Raw genomic sequence first — 20515 nt, forward strand, 5'->3', positions numbered from 1 at the left:
ATGAAATAAAGGGTAAAACCATGCCAGTTGGAGCAGGCACAAGTGTGCTCAACTTTTAGCATCACGTAAGTCACATTAGAACATCCCTGAAAATAAATGACTTGATATAGAAATTGAAAGAATCTAACTTGTGTACATTTTCTAAGACCTATAACAATCATCCAGTTTTCAGAACATAATTTAAAATATAACTAACCAGAAAGTGCTGTTTTATCATCGGTCTCCAATCCTAGTTCCTGAGTCAAAGCAAATGAAATTCCAATAAAGTTTAAACTGATATAAATGGCATTAATACTAATTGCAAAATCCAGTGCAAACTGACCAATCAAAAGAAGCGGACACAAAGAGGACAGGTCATGTTATCTTAAATATTCATAGAGTTCGGAGAACAGAAGGGAAACAATATGGTAATATAACACAACAAAATAAATCACTAAATATATAATACAGGATCAAAATACCTTCTTTATAGCCTTAAGCTGTTCATTCAACAAGTAACGGCGTTGCTCACCACTTATCTTTTCTTCAATTGCTTTCGCTATTGATTCCTAAAGTAAACCCAGAAAAGATGTCAATGAGACAGAGGTTCAACCCCAAGAAAAAATTGAAAACAAAGGCGCCATGCTGAGAATCTGCAGCATTTACCTGAATCTTGCTGATCTCCATTTCCTTCTTTACTAATTCCAAAGTTAGTTTTAAACGTTTATATACCTGAAATATACATCATTGCAGATTTACAAGTTACAACACTATACAGGTGCAATGGCTTAGACATAAAATTACAGATGTGCATTTCCATTGATATGAAATCAAAAAAGGTCCATATACTTCTAAGACCAGAAAAATAAAGAAATTTGTGCATAATTTTTTGCAAAGTCTGAATGCTTCCTAAAGGCCAAACCTTTTATGTATGTTTTTCAAGAGGAATGAGCAAGAGTGAGGGCAGGGTTTCCAGGTTGTTTCTTGTAAAGTGTGTGTCAACATGTAACAAGGCTGTACCCCTTTGGCACCTTTCCAATGAATTTTTTTCTTAGGAAAAAAATAATCTTAACACCTTCAAAGTTGCTGTCCCCAGGTGACTGGTTTGGTTCAAAGCTGACTTTGAAACTTGAGACTAGAAAACCAATTGCCCCTAATCATTGGCTTTCCAACTGTTATGATTATATAAATAAATTTGCCTTGAAGCCAAATCTTGAACTCCTGGACCATTCCTTGCCCCAAAAAATAACAATGATTATCCCTAAATCCAAGATCTTAAAATCTTTGGCAAAGAATTTTCCTAATCATGTGAGGAGAAATCAGCATTAAAAGAGGCAATAATGCAGCAAGGCCCTTGGAGTCTAGCTCTAGCTTAAGACAATTGAAACACTTCATCTGTGCAAGTGCTAGTGACCTAAGCCCATGTTGCTATTGGTTCCTTGTTGAGACCTCCCATGACTCTTTGTCACTGCCTTTGCCAATTTGACCAATTGTCTTCATAGCATTCATGGCAACCAGCAAAAGCTTACTGGAAGACATTTCAGCCAACCAAAAAAAACATGATTACCAGTCCCAACAACTGAAGAAGAACTGCCTCTCTGACACAGAATCTTACAAAACTATGGAACAAACCTTCTTAAACCATCCCGTGATTTGTCCCATCTGGTAAAACTGGGGGAAAGATAAAATAGAGGATTGAAATGGGTATTTATGTGAGGGGATAAGTTATCCCTATATACAGTTATATAACATGTTTGTTTTGTATAGTATGGCCAACAGGATATTACATGTATTATCCTATTCTAGTTCAGCACAGTGCAGGACAACAATCTTATCCAACATATAGGGGATCAGGAGTCAACCCAGGATATCCTTTTGCTGGTCAAGTAATTATCTCTCCCTCCCTGCATTCCAAGATACCATATACTGTCTTCTTACAGAATAATTTTATCCATTTTATGTAGATAGTGTGAAAAAAATTTAAAATGAAAAATAAAAAAGAACATTCCATCAAACAAACACAACCAATTTTCTTTATGTAGCTGCAACCTGTATTCAATAGCAAACAGTATAAATATCTGTTTGCAAATAAATAAAGAACTTTGAATTTAATATTTGGAGAAAACTGTCCTCCCAGAAGTGTATCAATTTTAAATTTCGAACATACTTCTATATACAGGCTGCAGAATTTTTATAAAGCCAAAAAGCAAGCTACATCAAAACAGAAAAGCAAGAAGGAAAAAGAAAACTAAATCAAATTCTAGATAAGTCAAATCCAACTTACATCTAGTTCTTCAAGAACTTCCTGGCATTGCAATTTGTTCCCACCTGATATTGCAGCTCCAAAATCTGCTAACCTTGGGAAATTGAAATCACCAATATGCTGCAAATATTGAGAGAAAATCCAAAACATTTCCATGAATGGATTGTAAAGGCCAACTAATCTATTCAAACACAGTGCGCATGATGAAAACATAAGAACATGTGTAACTGCAGCACAAATTTCAACATGCAATTAACACAAATTTCACTCCAGAATAAAGAAACTGACACAGTTATTTTGTAGCCAAACATCAGAATAAAACCAAGATGAAGAGGCCAACCAAATCAGAACGGACTCTGAGGTCATTTCAGACATTTCAGCAAACCAAAGGGAGTGATATATGACCACAGATCATCTTTTGATCCATCGTGAAAGGATAACAATTGATCGGTTGCTCAAAATATTGTATTCTTGCTATAAGAGACACATCTGAGAGCATGATTCCATTCATTCATTCAAAAACACTTTAAAAATACCTTAGATTCACTGCAACCTTTGAAATTCAAGCATAAAATTAACAACGTAATTTTTAATTATGTCATATATTGTGAACAAATTGTTCCAAGTATACATTAAAAAATGATTTTAGCATTCAAGCGCAAATTGGAAACTTCTTAGGTTTTTCTTGTAACTCCTTTAATTATCATCCAATTCAGACTTCTCATTCATTTCCTCTTGCTAATCGAGTGCAGAAAGCTAAAACTCCCTCAACGGTAAAAGAGTTGGTGTGGAGGACCATCCTCAATAGAGTTAACACCAACAATCTACTATAGATTAGAGGACCATATATGGCTGACTCTTCTAATGTACGAGTTATGTGTTACACTTGTATTGTGGATCATGCTCATGTATTTCTTCACTGCTCTGTGGCTTGGTGCTTACAGAAAATATTTTTGTTTGTAGGGAGAGCATGGGGTTTGTCTTCACTCTTTAAAAGCTTTTTTGTTGATTGGATTCAGAGGTTTTAGGAGCCAAAAGAATGCAAAAAATTTATGGTGGAGTGCAGTTTTAATTTTATATGGATACTTTGGCTGGAGAGAAATTCTGGAGTTTTTTCGAGATCGAACTTCATCTCTTGATTTGATACAAGACAGTTTTTTTTTTCAGCTTCCATCTGGGCTTTTCTCTAGTGATGTTTTAGTAGTATGGCTTTTTCAAATATCAGCGGGCTGGCTTTATTATTATCAACTCAATTTTTTTTCCTATTCAATTAGTTTTCCTTTTATTTTTTTATTCTTTACCTTAACTATTTTGACAATTTTAACATCCTTCTTGCATATTCTTCTTTCTTAATAAACTTCTTCTTTTATTCAAATAATAATTATTTCATAAACATAGTAGTAAGGTGCAAGGTGCACTGAGGCACAAAGGGTACCTTGAGCAAGGCACAAATGTAAGGTGCACATTTATTAAATATGTAAGTAAGATGTCCAGTATACTGAACTCTCAATTTGTAAACACATTAGGTCTAATATTTAATTTTTAAAATACCAAATACTCAACACTAGAACATAAATAATACTATATTACATATTCTCAATAATGCAATGTTGATGCCATAAATTCCAGAAATAAGCAGAAGGGGACAAAAAAAAAACAGTAAAGGCAGCAGCAAAGCAGCTCCAACCAAGGACTTAAAATTTGATTTCATTGGAAATCTAAATGGTCTCAGTTTATGGAAATTTCAACAGAATTTTCAATTTTGACCTAAAGAAATCACAATGATGGAAATTTACAATGAAACTTAGGGGAATATTAAAATATATGTTTACGCATAATTTGGAATCAAAATCAATTTTAAAAAAATGATGCATACAGAAGTTTTTAGTGTGTGGGGTATGTAAATTGCACATCACGAAGCAAGCAAGGCAGTAAAGAACATTTATATTAATAATAACATTCAAAGATGTGGTTAAAGCACAATGGCTTTGGGGACCTCATTAAGCTCTAGTGGTCCACGCTCATGCTAAGGGGAAAGCCAGCTTTGTGCTAACTTCAAAACTGAAGGGATTGAACGAGAAACTCAAAGCTTGGACTAAGAGCACATTTGGGAATATTCAAGCGAAGAAAACTAATATCCTTATCAACATCAAGATCCTTGATGAGCAAGAGCTACGTCAAGGGCTCAATACGGATGAAAGGGCCACAAGAGCTTTGTTGAAGAAGGAGCTAACCAAGGCTATTATCCTTGAAAAGATCTCCTAGAGGAAGAAATCTAGAGCCCTATAGCTCAAGGAGGGAGACCGGAATACTAGATTTTTCCACTGAATTGGGAATGCCCATTGCAAACTGAACACAATTTCCAGCATTGAAATTGGGGAGAACACCTTAATTAATGAATAGGAAATCAAAAAGGGAATCTGCAACTTTTTTAAAGCTCTTTACACTGAATTCAAAAGTTGGAGACCAATAGTGGACGGTATTGACTTTAAATCTATCAGCCTCTCCACCGCAAAGAGGCTCGAGAGACCTTTTGAAGAAGCCAAAAATCCTCCATGCTATAGGAGACTACAATGGAGACAAAGCGCTAGGGCCAAATGGGTTCTCCTTGTCATTCTTCTAGTCAAATTGGGGCAAGCTCAAGTAGGACTTTATTAACACTTATGACGAATTCTTTAGACAGAGAGATTTGTGAGCAACATCAATGCCACTTTCCTAATCCAGATCCAAAAGAAACCCAGGGCAACCAATATAAGGACTTTCATCCAATTAGTTCGGTGGGAAGTATTTATGCTTTTGTTACGAGGATCAAAAGAGCCACTCTGGAAACCATTGGGCAACATCAATACGCCTTTGTTTGGGAGGGGGGGGGGCGGGGGCGGAGACGAATCATGGATGCAGCTTCACAGCTAACGAGGTGGTGGATACTTATCGGAGGGAAAATAAAAACGAGTGGTGTGCAAAATTGACATGGAGAAAGCTTTCAATCACGTTAACTAGAGCTTTCTTCTCTATACTCTTAGGAAAATGGGCTTTCGGGAGAATTGGAAGAGGAATTTCTAATCAAAAGGTGGCAAACTCACTCTCATTAAAAGCACCTTGACAAATCTCCCCGTTTACTTCATGTCTCTCCTTCCCCTTACGGCTTCAATTTGCAAGAGACTTAAAGGAATTCAAAGAAGGTTTCTTTGGCAGAGCTTCAAGGCAGAATTCAAATTTCACCTTGTCAAATGAGGCATGGTGAAACAACCCATTCATTTAGGAGACTTGGAGTTGAAGTCCCTCCACACTTTCAATAAAACCCTTTCAGGGAAATGGTTGTGGAGATTCATTATTGAGAAAGACAACCTTTGGCGAGGAATCATTGCTGTGAAATATGGGCTTGAACATGACAATTGGATATCCCACACTAGCAGAGGACCACATGGTGTAGAAATGTGGAATCTCATCAAAAAAGTCTAGAATGATTTCTCTTTTTCTAGTAGATTTCAGGTGGGGAATGGGGACAATATTTATCTTTTTACTTTAACTGATGAACTAACTAGGAATATTCAAAATAAGATCCCTTGGTGCATGTTGTTTGCAAATGATATCGTGTTGATTGATGATAGTAAGAGCAGAGTGAAATCTAAACTAGAACTTTGGAGAGCCACATTAGTCTAAAGGGTTCAGGAAAAGTAAGAATTAGACAGAATATATGAAATGTAATTTCAGTAATGCTAGGAATAGCTACAAAGAGAAGATTAACCAAGAGACTAATAGCACTGATAGATTTAGATATCTTGAATCTATTACGCAAGTTGAAGGGGAAACTGAAGAAGATGTAGAACATAAAATTAAAACAGGTTGGGTAAAATGGAGGAGTGCATCAAGTGTGTTGTGTGATCGTAGAATACCCTTAAAATTAAAAGTAAAATTTTATAAGATGCCTATAAGGCCAGCTATGCTTTATGGTTCAAAATGTTGGGCAAACTAAGAAACAACATGTACAAAAAATAAAAGTTGCTGAGATGCGAATGTTAAGGTCGATGAGTGGTTTAACATTAAAGTATAAAGTAAGAAATGAGTATATACGCAATAATTTTGGCATAGCATCGGTTGAAAACAAGAAACGGGAGGAGCAGCTTAGATGGTTTCGGCAATTGAAATGCAGACCTAGTAAAGCATCTATAAGGAGGAGTGAGTGAATTATTGTTCTAACATGAAAAGAGGAAGGGATAGGGGTAGATCTAAAATAACTTGGAATGAGGTAGTGAGGAAGGATTTAACAGCCCTAAATCTAAGAAAGGAAAACGCTTTTGATTGAGTGAATTGGTGGAAAAGGATTCATGTAGCCTACCCCACCTAGTGGGAGTTAAGGCTTGTTATTGTTGTTGTTGTTGTTTGCTTATGATTCGTGGCACGATTAGGAAGCTCTCAATGTCATATTTCCAGCTATTTGCAACTTGGCCTGTGATAAAGATACCTGCATCAGTCAGCACCTCCAAACCTCAGATCAAGGGCTCTTTTGGAACATCCCCTTCCTTAGAAATGTGGAAGATTGGGAACTCAACCAGCTCACAAACTTCTACAGCCTTTCTCCACAATTTCCAACACCATAGTAGTACTCATCTTCCAGTTTGGGCCTTAGATGAGAAGGGAGTCCTCACTGTTAGATCCTTCCACAGGAAGCTCTTTCCTTTGGAGTCAAAACAGCTTTAATTTCCCGCGGACTCAGATTCAGAAGACAGCTGCCCCCAAAATAGTTGCCTTTCTAGCCTGAGAGGCAACTCATGGTAAGATCTTGACTTTGGATAATTTGCAAAGAAGGGGTCTGCTAGTTGCCAACAGATGTCCCCTTTGCATGGCTGGCGCAGAATTAGCAGAGCACATCCTCCTCCATTGCACTAGGACCTGTAATAATTGGAATATGGCATTGTCTCTGATTGCACAAAGGTGGGTTATTGCTAACTCTGTGGAGGGGAACTCTGGGCCTGGAAAGGGATTTGGGCAACAAAGGAGAAGAGAAAGGCTGTGTCCCTCATTCCCCTTGCAATTTTCAGGTGCATTTGGAAAGAGAGGAATAGGAAAGTGTTTAAAAATTCAACCTCAGCACTCCAGATCAGCAAAGAGCGCTGGTTTACTGTAGTCAATAGCTGGGGATATTGTTAATGATTATGATGTAATCTATGATTTTTGTGACACCCTTCAGGGTGCTTGACCAGCTGTACCACAGGCTGGCATCCCCTTGATGCCTTTTCAATAAATTTTCCTTTACTTATCATACAAACAAATATATGTATATATATATATATAAAGAGACTTTCTTAGATTATTTCAGCTTTTTAATTTTACTTTTTTTTTTCGTTCTTTGCTTTTGTTTTTCCTTTTCTTTTTGAGGATTTAGTATATCCTCGCTGATAGTACATTCTCTTTCTTAATATACCTTCTTTTATTATCAAAAATATATATTATGTTCTTTGATTAAGACCAGAAAATATATGGAACGGATCATTTAAGAAATTCTACCACAAGCACTTCTAGATGAGCCTCTCTAAAATATTTGGAGCCTCTCTCTCTCTCTCTCTCTCTCTCTCTCTCTCTTCTTTGATGCAAAATAAATTGAAGTAAAACCAGCAGCAGCAAGTGAATTTCAGGGCAAAAGCACCAAGAAGTAGTTTCGGTGCCCTTGTCTTATGCATTATGGTCAGTCTTCCTGCCTAGAACCTGCAGCTGCAATAGCTTCTCTGTCAAAATGGTAAACATGCCCATTCCACCCAAAAGAAGGAGCACATAAAAAGAATCATCCTCTATTGCAACAAGTACTCGATCTGTGCCTCGCAGCCCATATTTGCACAATCATATCACATCCTCATATAAACTATGCAAAATGTGTCACTCCCCCCTCCCCCCCCCCCCCCCCCCAACCCCAAAAAGCTAGGTACTTTCCAAGATAACTTAATTATACATAGTTGAGGGCAGCCCTTGAATCAATGGTAAGGTTGCTCCTCTATGACTGGTTGGTCATCGGTTCAAGTCAAAGGAAACAGCCTCTGCATAAAAAAACAGGGATAAGGCTGTGTACACTGTAATGACCCTCCCCTTACCCTCACAAAACGAGGAGCCTTGTGGCCGGGGACGCTCTTTTTTTGTGTGTGATTTGAACTATTAGCTTCATTCATCACTTCTCCAACCTGAACAATTGCCAAGCTAACTTATTTATCCAGAATTTTGTTCAGTAATATGATTTGAACTACCTTCATTTCTCATGATCTAGGTGAATGATGGTGTACAGTAACATGACTTACCAATCCTTTACCTAACTTTTTCCCTTCTTTTCTCTTCCTCTTCTTTTTCTTCCATCACCCTTTATGATTCAACTGGAAGTAAAATTATTACAAAGATTGAATTTAACTGTACTTCCAGATTTCAAGAAGACAAAATCACAACTAATCTAAAGAAGCATCACAAGATAAAGAGCACAAATAGGAGCATTTGCATGCCATGCTTTTGTAAATGCAAACAAATATATATACAAACTGCAGTAAATGCAAACTATGCCACAAAATATTCCAATCTACAGCAGGGAATATACTTTTCTCTATTCACAACAATATAGAAACAAAGCAACATTCAAATCCTTCAGCTTGAAGGGGGAAAAATTGTAGAAAAAAGAAACACCAAAATCTTGGAAATTGAACATACTTGAGTATAAGTTTGAACATGATCTCTCCAAAGAGAACTCGTCTTTAGAACATCTCTTAAGGTTGAAATAACCTCAAAAGATGTCGCTTTTATAACATCGTCATCCTTATCATATGGCTTCTCCTGCAACATTGTAAAACAAGCGAATGATATAAAGCCTTCAATTCTATGTAGAGATTAGCCATCTAATGGAGAAAATAACTAAATGAAATTAATGAATGAATAGCTTGCCTTGAGATGATCTACTTTGACAGTAAGAGGATCCTCATTGACCTGTACAAAAAACACATTATTTCATCCATGTAATGCAATGTCAAAGAGAAGTTAAACACTTGGCACTGACAAAACAATACAATTTGAGACAGAAAGATCAACTGCACCCCCCGGGGGGGGGGGGGGCGGGGAGGAAGAGCTATACATTGATGCATCCAATGTTCATAGACAAACAAAAAGTGGGTCTTATGATGTATATATCAAGGAGCCAAGTGCAACTCTGCTCCATCCTACTCACCATTTCTGTTATTCGAAGTCTCCTGTGCCCAATAAGGATAACCTGGTCTCCTTGGATGCTTGTAATCTGGTTCACAACATTAAATATGAAAAACAATATTACGTGTCGATAGGCAATTTCTTTATAGAACACCATTTAGGCACTTTTACCTCATCACATCAAGTTAGCCTGATAATTGAAGGCAATAACAGTGAAAAATTTTTAACCAGATTATGTACCTGGGCCAGTGTACCAACTTCATGAAGGCGATTAAATAACTCTTTCCCTTTAAGGTCATATACATTTTTCTCTGTTTCAGATCCCGATGCCAGACTGGGATCAGTCCCTGGTTCATCTTTAAGAAGGAAAGCCCCGGCATATGGGGCTTGCCGTTTTCGACTTTCCACTAAAGCGGCCAATAGTTTGGGATCCTGCAAGGAGAATAATACATCGGTAAAAGAATCAATAGACTAAATAACTAGACCACCAGTTAAGAGCCTATAGTAGTATGTGTCATTGATGACATAGGGAAACCTCATAATACAGTACACTTTTTTAGGAGACAATTCAACATGGCTGCCAACACACAAAACTCTCGGATAGTGGGCCCATCCCTCTACCCTTCTCCACTTACGAATCACAGAGGTTCAAACATTGGACCTCAAGTTCATTTCAAGGTTTTTCCAGTTGAACTACCCAGAAAGCCACGCTTATTTTGTCAAAAATTTTAAAAATGACATGTTATACTTTGTTTGATCATATTTAAACTGCCATTATTATCAGGCTTTTATCATCATTAAAAAACATCAGTCAAGCACCAGCACCCAATTGCAAGATAAACTGGAAAACATAGGCGAAAATTTTATGAATTTTTTTAACAGCACTGTTTGCAGCATTTGAAGCATTGCTTCATATAATTATTGCGATCAATGGCAGTAACCATGCACACAATGCAGTTCTTGTTTGCATTTAGCAGCCAACAACATTCTAATTTACAACAGAAGAACCATTTTGACATGATGTACACATGCACTGGTAAAATTGATCTAAAAAATATGTACTTCGAGAATAAACATAATCAAACATTAACAGCCATACCTTGACATAAATAGGCATGTAGAAACCTGGAAATAGTGGTCTATGAGGCAATGGCAATGCTAAAACCTGCATGCAGAAAATAGAACAGATTAAATTACAGAGATATTTAAGCAATCAAAAATGGTGCTGGCAAAGTAGCCAAATTGTCCTCCCACACTCCACTCAAGCAGTATATATGAAACATTAGCACAATCTAGCAATATCACTAAATGACAACAATATTATTCACATATATCACATCAGGATAATCTGCAATATCCTGATTATCACATCAGGATAATCAAAAATGGTGCTGGCAAAGTAGCCAAATTGTCCTCCCACACTCCACTCAAGCAGTATATATGAAACATTAGCACAATCTAGCAATATCACTAAATGACAACAATATTATTCACATATATCACATCAGGATAATCTGCCAATAGAAATAGAAGAAAGCATCAACCTCATGGAAAGGTTCTGATTTTTATTTTTTAAAAAAAAATAAAAACAATACAACAGCAGCAGCAAAAGCAGGAGAAGAAGAACAACAAACAACAACACAGCAGCAGTAATCACATCAAGAACATGAGGAGTTAGTTTTTCTTTTTAAATAACAAAAGAAGATGATTTCCTTAGATAAGGAATAATATACAGAAAGTGGAATAAGAGATCCCCTAAAGAAATAAAACAAAAATAAGGGGGAATAAAAAAGGGAAAAAACAACAATCACACCAACACAAGGAGCCAATCCCATCAGATGTCATAGAGTATCACTCAAATAAAGCAACCTCAAGCACCAGCACAACACAGCAAACCTAAATAATGAATTTTTTGTCCCATAACAGGCACCACTACTTTCCTTCAACACAACTTGCCAATTTACCAGATGCAAATTCTTGTAGGCATCTAGGAAGCACCACTATTGACATAGGGCAAGAATACAACACGAGATCAATACAGCGGTATGGCAATGTTGAGGAAATGTCAATGGGACAAGGCAGGAATACATTATTTAGTTAATAAACTCTATATTTAGGCATGTTTTTTCCCTTTAAATGACGAATATTGATGTAATTTTAATTTAAAATGAAATATAGGCATCATTTATGCACAATTATCAGTTGCAAGTTTTACAAACTACTTATGCAATCATCAACTGCATTCATATTAGAGAATATTGGTCTAACAACAACAAAACAACTCAAGGGCATGGCTGATTGTAGGTGATGGGCATGACTCATCGCAAAATTTTAAAAAAAAAAAATTAAGAAAGGAAGAATAAGAAGAAGAAGAATATTATCAAAGAGTGGTGAACTGGCGATGGCATTCGTGGGAGAGGGGGAAATATACAGGCTGGGAGGTCTGGTGATGCTCCAAGAGACTGGCACAGTGGCAATCAGGCTCCAAATCCCAACCACTCTAATGTCAAAGAACCTCTTGACTCTCAGTCGCACAGCTTCTCCCCAAAAAAAAGTTTGGGTTTTGTTAAAAGAATTAAAGAGGACAACAAAATGCAGTGTCCCAGATGTGTTTATTGGGAAGCGCCTCATATGTATCCAAAAATAAAAATAAATTAATAAATTTGCAACACGCGCTGCACACATGTAAGGGCCTGTTCAGCATGGGTCCATATCTGCTGATAAGGACACTTACTAAAGTGTCTGTGTTTCCTAGGTAGACATATAGAAAAGTAATTTTTTACAAGTGGTTCCAAACGATCCCTTGCTTGTCCTGTGACAATACACATTTGACAACAGTTTGAACCATCTCTACACAACAGTCTGTTTCTTCCTTCCTGATTTTGTTTTTGTTCTGCCTCTAGGGCAGCTTGTCCAAATATACTGCTCTGCCAATTACAATATTTTTTCGAAGGGAAAAAACAAAAAAAAGGAGCGAACTAAATACAAAGCAAGATGAATTTGAAATCTAGAGCTGCAGTGACAATGCTATATTCATCCAAATGGATAATTTACTGCAAAAATTATGAAGTAATCAACTTTCTGTATCAGAGCACAATTATTAAAAGTTTAGCCCAATGCATATGGCTTAGGCTCCCACTCATAGATAGGTCCATGAATATGGATGGTATGCAGTCTGACCCCCATTTCTGGAAGAGGCTTAGTCCTTTGTTTGAACACATCCACTACTTGGGTAGATTGGTACTTGCCATTAAACCAAGTTCACGGTCTTAGTCTTGCAACTGTGACATATGGTTTTGGCATATAATTACGTCTTGGAAGAAACTTGGTCAACGTGGATTAGACTATGGAGCTGCCATGGAGATGGTTTTAGCACGCCACTATGGCATTGTGGTGGATTCGGTAGTCCTTGTGGTGGTGTGTTCTCAAACCTAATATGTATGATTAATAGATCCTTAATGGTTACTAGTATGTGAATGAGAATATTTAGAGACCTAACTATTGGGGAAACACTGAGTAAGAGGCCTACCTCCCCCGATATCCTATTGGGTACTAAGTGAGAGCCCTGAGGAGCGCTCAGGTGCAAGCTCTTGGCATCTTCAAAGGGTGTCTTGAGATTTCATCGGGATTGGGAGCCTCATGGACAATCCATTTGAGAATAATTCGCAATACTCTCGTCTTAGAGGCTACGGTATTCCCCCTCTTTGTTTGTTGGCTATATAGTTGGCCGGTGTCATCCAAGACCCCGATTGTACTATGAGGATGAGAGTTACTCTCAGTGTTCGTAGAATGTGAGTTTAACTCCCTTACAATTCAAGTCTAGGTTCCTTAGTGATGACCTTAGTGGGATTAAGGGCTTATGAGCCATGAGACTTGACCACTTGGTTATATATGTTAGTGTTTTCTTGGATGAGAATGAGTATCACTGCTCTGGACTTGGTGTAATCTTGTCATTGCACGGGCGTGATTCCTACACTTTAGTTAAATATTGGCAAGGGTGATCCCTTTTAGCCTTAGAGATCTCCACGTCTGTGACACCAAGCCTACCTCCTTCTAAGGCACAATTTTTTATTAGAAATTGACCGCCTACCTCTACTATACTTAGCTCAACACCCCCCCAGGCCACCCACCAAGGATGTCCTCTTAAATACATGTTTGATCCCTCGAGGATTCAAACCTTTACTGCTGGGCTACCCTGTGATGGGTCCAAAGCACAATTATTAACAAGAAAAAACATTAAAAAAAAAAAATCTCAGAAATACCATCACATGCTACGCTAATCTCATCATATTCTTCAACCTTCTGCCCAGAAATACCAAGGAAAAGTAGTAATTGTTTAGGAAACAGAAATTTGTTTCGTTGTGGGATAATCTTCCTGATTCAGAAACTTTTCACTCCCTACAACCAACCAAGACTTCCACTATGTGCTAAAAAAATGTAACCAAATTGTATTCCACGCCCATAAATTATCAGGAGAGTAAAGAACCTGATACCAATAACTCTATATTAACAAGAAAAATGCATTAACACACTAAATGTCAATCATCAGCTTCAATGGCCCACTACTAATAACTAAATAAACTAACCACAAGCACGTTCAAATACCTATGTAATTGAGGTAAAAGGCTTCTAAAGCGTTTTTTTTTTTTTTTTTATTACTGGGGAAACAGCAGAAAGAATAAATTCCAAATCTTTATTTTATTTTCTTTCCCTCGTGCATTTGCATATTTAAAAAAGTTCTACCGTCAGATAATCTTCTGGTCTCGGATTCGTTGGGACGATGGCTGACGAGGATTTCGAATCAGCCTCCTCCGTTTCAGCCTCCACTGCCTTCGCTTCCGCCTCAACGCCCGGCTCTGACCCATCACTCGAATCCGAACAAAAAAAGGCTCTCCGCCCCAAATAAAGGTTCTCCTGATTCAACCCTCTGAGCGAATTCAGGGCCCGGAGCAACGACGAACTTGACACTCCCCCATGGCGGACACTGGGAGGACAGACAGTAGCAATGCTCCGAAAACGGCCTTGCAAGCACGAAGACGATAAGGTCTTTAACATGGATGAAGAGGAGTCGGAAAATGAGAGAAAATTAGTGCTTCGGGTGTTTTATGTCCTAGCGTTTGATGGTCAGAAAACCACCATTGATGAGCTTCGAAGAGTCGAGTGCAAGCTCCGCCTCGTTTTTCCAGAACCCTTCTAAAACCCTCGCTTGTGGGGGAAGAGAAGGTCAAAGTTTGAGTTTTTCATTTTCTTTTTCCCCCTTTTTTTCTGTTTTTTTTTTTTTTTTTTTTTTTTTTTGGTGTCCGTGAAGCTCACATTGGCATTGAAAATGAGCTGACTTGCTAAATCTTATTTATTAAATTTTTAATTAAATTCAAGTTTAAACCTAGTTCAGATTGAATTTAAAAATAGTTACTGAAATTTATTTATTATACAAATGAAGGAACACCTACCAGTTAAATTACAAAATACTTGCTAATAATTTGATTTTTTAGAAACCTTTTATTTTAACATAAGAGAAGTTTTGTTAGGTTAAAAAAAATGAAATGGGATTCTTAATAATGATGTTTTTGAGTTTTTTTATCCCATCAAACTCGTCTATTAACTTTGAGCATTAGCTTTTTTACTAAATTTAAAGTTTGAGTTAAGTAATCATATGCACAAACAATCCTTATTTTTAAATTCATAACGGTATAACAAGCCTAATTTTCAACCTTATAAATTAGTCATAAATGGTTCTAATTCGAACTTATTAAACGAGCATGAACTGAAAATATGACTGAACCGCTCACGAGTCGAAAAAAAGTTAAGTTCATTCTTGTTCAAATTTGACTGTTTATTAAAAAAAATGTACAAATTTAGGCTTAAAAATCGCTCATTTGTATAATGAATGAACTTTTATCAAGTCAAGCTTCTGAGCCGCTCACGAGTGGTTTGCATTATTTATGTCCATTATAAACATTTTTTTTATCCTCTCTTATGGCCTAAAGTTAAAATCTTTAAAATAAAAATAAAAATGGTTCAAAAAAATGATAAATCACACCATCAAACAAAATTAACTATTTTTTAGTTTGTTTGTCTAAAGTTTTAAATTTTTATTATCAAATTGACTTCGAACCACTTAATGATTATTGGTTATACATCATCTCAATAATTTAATAAAAATTTAATTGAATTGCACTAAAATCGATGCTTGAACTTTAATCTTGAATATTAAAATTTACATGTTGATTATTATAAGAGAAAAGATATTAATTTGTATACCTTAAAGATTAAATTAAATTAAATTTTGATTCGGTTTGATTAACCATTGGATATTAGTCCATAAATAGATTAACCAAAATTCAGTTAATCATTTGAAACAGTTCAATTTTAATTCAATTTTTCAAAGAAATGAAACTTCAATTTGATTAGCAATTCTAGGGGTATGATTTGGTTAACTGAACCATAGTTAGTTCCAATAAAAATCTTAAGTTTTGATGATCAACATATGAAAAAAAAAACATCTTTAGTTGAGAGGAATGGAAATGAAAACATAAATTTTGGTGCAAGTAGGATTACGCTTTTTCATTTCTTTCTTTGGTGTATCGCCCAAAACTGAATATGTCTATGCTTGGGTAAAGGAAACTCCTTACGTATCATTGCGATTAGTTTAGGGGGCTTAATTTGCACATATCATTTTGTAAACATCTCGCTATTTTTTCAAATTTTTATTTAATAAATAATTTACTAAATACACCTTAATTAAGTATCCATTGTTAGTTTATTTTAATATTATATATCAAAGAATATTAATCATCTTGGAATTAGATTTTATTGAATTGAGTTCTCGGAAAGGGTATGTATCTTGGAGTTAGATTTTTAGTTAATTGAGTATTTGAAAAGAGCATGTACTATGAAGTAAGACTCTTACTTATTTAAATCTTTGAAAGAAGCGTACATTAGAGTTAGATATCTATTTTTTTAGGTTTCAGTTTTTTGTGTTTCCTAAATTCAGTAAACTAATTGGATCTTGTTTTTAGGTTCTATATGCCTATAAATACCCTAAGGAATTGGCTCTAAGACATAACTTTACAAACAATTCCCTTCACATCACTATTATCATATTATGTAACGACCTGCTCCTTTTTCACATATATATATTTTTTTTAATAAATAAATTATCATCACGTCTTACATTCCAGCTCAGTAGGTCACAATCCACATGGACCCGTGGGCACCAGGGATATATCAAAGCATAAAGCAGAAGCCCTACCAGCAAAAAATATACAAACATGTACATCTCAATACCATATACCACAATATACCAGAATTACTACAATCACTGTATTTTCATATATACATCCCAAAAATAAAACTTAGGGACATTTCCCACAAAATCTACCCTTCAAAAAGGGTAGATAGACCGTACTATATCAGCGGGGCTTTTCCCGCTCTCTTATCCGGGGCTCCTGAAAAGTTAATAAAATTAGGGGTGAGACACCTCTCAGTAAGGGAAATAAACTAATACCAGTGTGTGGCAACATGAGTATTATGTGTTCTACATATACCATACATAACATATTCAATACTGTTTATCAAATCTGAGAAAACATACATATATATCAACACATAGCAGAATATACTGCATTTCCATAAACATATCTCATCTCATACACTAATAATAACATAAAACAATCTTAATAGGTTAGCTGGCTGTTGTCATGTATAACCCCCACATGACTGGGTTGTGTGACCCGAAGGTGGGACCTGACAATGGTTGGCCGACCACTGCCAAGTCAAACAGTAATCTGTAGGTCCGATGGGTCTACCCAGATTGGTCCGTACACCAGGGACGATAACAGCACACTTCTTGAAAATAACCACATCGACCATCCAATCTCACACCACTCCGTACAGCGGCATTAACACAGATATCATGATCACGAGGACCATGGACATATAGCAACGGTACCGTGCAAGTGTTAGCCTAGACCAAGCCAACCAGGTTCTGATATCATATACATATACTAAAATCGTGATACATGAATAACTCATATCATTAATTATCAAATCATTCATATCATTTTTCACATATACATATATCATGAAAATCATCGGCCCGTACGCCGGTATTTCACATTTTATCATAGCTCGGCCCGTACGCCGGCAAATCACATAACACAGCCCGTATGCTGGCAAATCACATAGATCGGCCGTACGCCGGCAAATCACGTAGCACAACCCGTACGCTGGCAAATCTCATCCACATAGCACGGCCCGTATGCCGGCAAATCACATATATATATATATATATATCTCAGCCCGTACGCCGGTTTTCCATCATAGAAATCCATATCGTCCCCATTCGCAGAAAACAGTATTTCACAACATTTTTATACTCATGCCACACTAAACAAATTTTCTAGGTATTCAACATATCATTATTTAAACAGTATTTTTCAAATATAAATCATATATATAAATATATTTATTTTTTTCCTGAAACCATATGTTACATATATATATACATGCGTTTTCTCAAAACAAAACTAACTTAGTTTATCCCCTTACCTGATTCCTGAAAAGCCCCTAAGAAAATCTTCCCCGTACCCACAAGGTTCTCAACTTAATACCCTAAAAATGAATACTCGCAGAATTAAAGTTTAGTATTTTCGTACGTACAACATTTTCTATAACTACCACTAAGTCAAATTCAACTTAAAAAGTCTTACCTCAACTTAGGGATGATTCCCAACGTTCCCAATCAATACCCTGGAACTGAAAATTTTCAGTATTAAAATTTAGTATTTTTACGCGTATATCACTTTCTTCAACTGTCAAAAATCCAAATATTGAATATAAAGCCTTACCTTGGATTTGGGATGAAATCCAACTTCGTTTCCCTAACGATCCGCTCCGGTAGACTTGTAGAGAATTTCGCCAGGAGCGTCGTGGTGGCTTCGGTTTGTCGATTCAGCGTAAAACTAGCCCGGAATCGAAGAGAGAGAGAGAGAGAGTGTGCACTTACCGCACACCAAAATGAATCCAATTCAAATTGGATTTTTTTTTTTTTTTTTTGACTTTTCAAAGCTTCTTGAAGAAGCTTGTGGTTTGAATTTTATTTGACTTTTCAAAGCTTTTTTTTTTTTACTTTTCAAAGCTTCTTGAAGAAGCTTGTATTATTATATATATATAATATCATAATTACTTTTATATATATATATATATATTTTGTCCTTATCATACTATTCATTTTACTTGTTAATTTAATTAATTCATTTTATTTTATTATTTTATTATTATTATTATTTTTAAAATTTTATTTTTTCCCGATTACTACATATTATATATCATCTAAGTATACAGAATTTGACAACTTAAGAAATGTGTTATTTGTGAAGCTTTTGACTCTTCCATTTGTACAAAATTGGATTGAGTCGTACGATTCAAATTGGAAGAAACAAGTCAAAGTGAAGTTTTGTTGCACTAATTCGTGGGCCAAGTCGAAAAAATCGTAGAAGACTTTAATCTCCTCAAAAAGACGAAATATTCATGTAAGACATTAATTGCCTCAAATGAAATTATAATCATATTTATTGAGGTAATATGAAAAGTCTTTAAATAAAATATTGTTATTATAATTGTAATTATGTTTTCTGATTAATGAATTCGGAATTTTGTAAAACTATAACGACATCTCGAAATATGAGAAGTCTATAATTATGATATATTATTAATCACTTGATGGAAGTGATTATTTAAAAAAAAAAAAGGTTAGGGGCTAGTCCTATCTCAACCTATGATGCTTATGCTAAATATATCCCTCAAATTAAGTTGAAGCATAAAGAAAAGTAAGGTTGTGAGATAGAAAAATAGTCTAAATATATATATATATTTGGAGGCTATGGATCAAGGTATGTTTTATTTTAACGTTAAAGATTGTAAAATTATGAGTTTCGAAGGTCTTAAAATTACGATGTATGAATAATGTTTATCATGTTTAAACTTACATGTGGTATCAAAGCAATAGGTTCTATAAACTCATGATTTTCGATTATGATTAAAGGTTCATGTTTCGTTAAATTTTAGTTTATGAATCAAGGCATAGTAACCTTCTATTTTTTCTAAGGCATAATGGTATAAGTTTGGTACGCCTTGGCTAATAAAATCTAATGATGCAGCATGTCTCCGAACTTATTTAATGTGCACTGTGTTTAATTCTGTTCTGCCATGATACTTCTTAAAATCTATATAATAATAATGATGGTGTAGAATGTCTAAAGTGATAATAAATATATATATATATATATATATATATAATGTTAATGCGTGCTAATATGAATCTACAAGTATTTTGCCAACATGTTTACGTTACTCACAATATTTTAACATTGTGATGTAATAAAGTATTTTGATTTTAATCAACAAAGTGATTAAATCATTAAAAAAAGTAACCATATGTTTGATGCTAGAATGATATAAAATTATTATAAGACATCAAGAATCACCCAAAAGTTGATTAAATGTTCTTATAATATAGGGATAATGTTTTAATAATATTATTATGTATTTTTATTTTATCTATTTATCCAAAGATAATAGATACTTAAAATGAGTGCATATAAAGTTACCAAAGTAGTGTTAAAATTTAAAATTTAATTAGCATCATTTTAAAGCTTTTTACATTAGCGTTTTTCCCAAAGGAAAACATTAATATATTTATGTTTGTGATCTTATAAATGTTTGATTCAAAGCATTAAGTATGGTTAATTCTTGCAATATCTGTGTCTGGATCGTTATACTTGCATGCTTCATCTGTTCCGATGTTTAGTGGGTTAAATTTTGTTGATTGGAGTGAACAAGTTCAATTTCACCTCGGTGTATTGAATCTTGATTTGGCTCTCTTAAGTGATCAGTCTACTGCTATTACTGATTCTAACAATGTTGAAGAAATAACCTATTATAATAATTGGGAAAGATCAAACAAGTTAGGTTTGATGTTTATGCGAATAAGTGTTGCAAATAACATCAAGACAGTTATTCCCAAAACTGAAAGTGCTAAAGAATTTTTAAAGTTTGTGGGAGAGCGTTCCCAAATAGCAAATAAGTCTTTTGCTAGGA

General features: G+C 35.4%; 1 protein-coding gene across 1 annotated transcript in view; it reads right to left on the reverse strand.

The window, feature by feature from the left end:
• LOC131154546 (lon protease homolog 1, mitochondrial) overlaps positions 1-14661 on the reverse strand; it is a 48663-nt gene extending 34002 nt beyond the window's left edge. Inside the window, exons 1-10 of the mRNA XM_058107374.1 lie at positions 14159-14661; positions 10515-10580; positions 9656-9847; positions 9438-9503; positions 9158-9199; positions 8927-9049; positions 2264-2362; positions 646-711; positions 462-548; positions 197-236 (exon numbers count right to left, since the gene is read on the reverse strand). Coding sequence (XP_057963357.1) covers positions 197-236; positions 462-548; positions 646-711; positions 2264-2362; positions 8927-9049; positions 9158-9199; positions 9438-9503; positions 9656-9847; positions 10515-10580; positions 14159-14470 — 1093 coding nt within the window. The 5' untranslated portion in view covers positions 14471-14661. The remainder of the gene's footprint in view (positions 1-196; positions 237-461; positions 549-645; positions 712-2263; positions 2363-8926; positions 9050-9157; positions 9200-9437; positions 9504-9655; positions 9848-10514; positions 10581-14158) is intronic.
• Between the last annotated feature and the right edge of the window lie 5854 nt (positions 14662-20515).

Source organism: Malania oleifera, chromosome 4 (genome assembly GCF_029873635.1).
Source record: "Malania oleifera isolate guangnan ecotype guangnan chromosome 4, ASM2987363v1, whole genome shotgun sequence".
NCBI classification, from domain to species: domain Eukaryota; kingdom Viridiplantae; phylum Streptophyta; class Magnoliopsida; order Santalales; family Ximeniaceae; genus Malania; species Malania oleifera.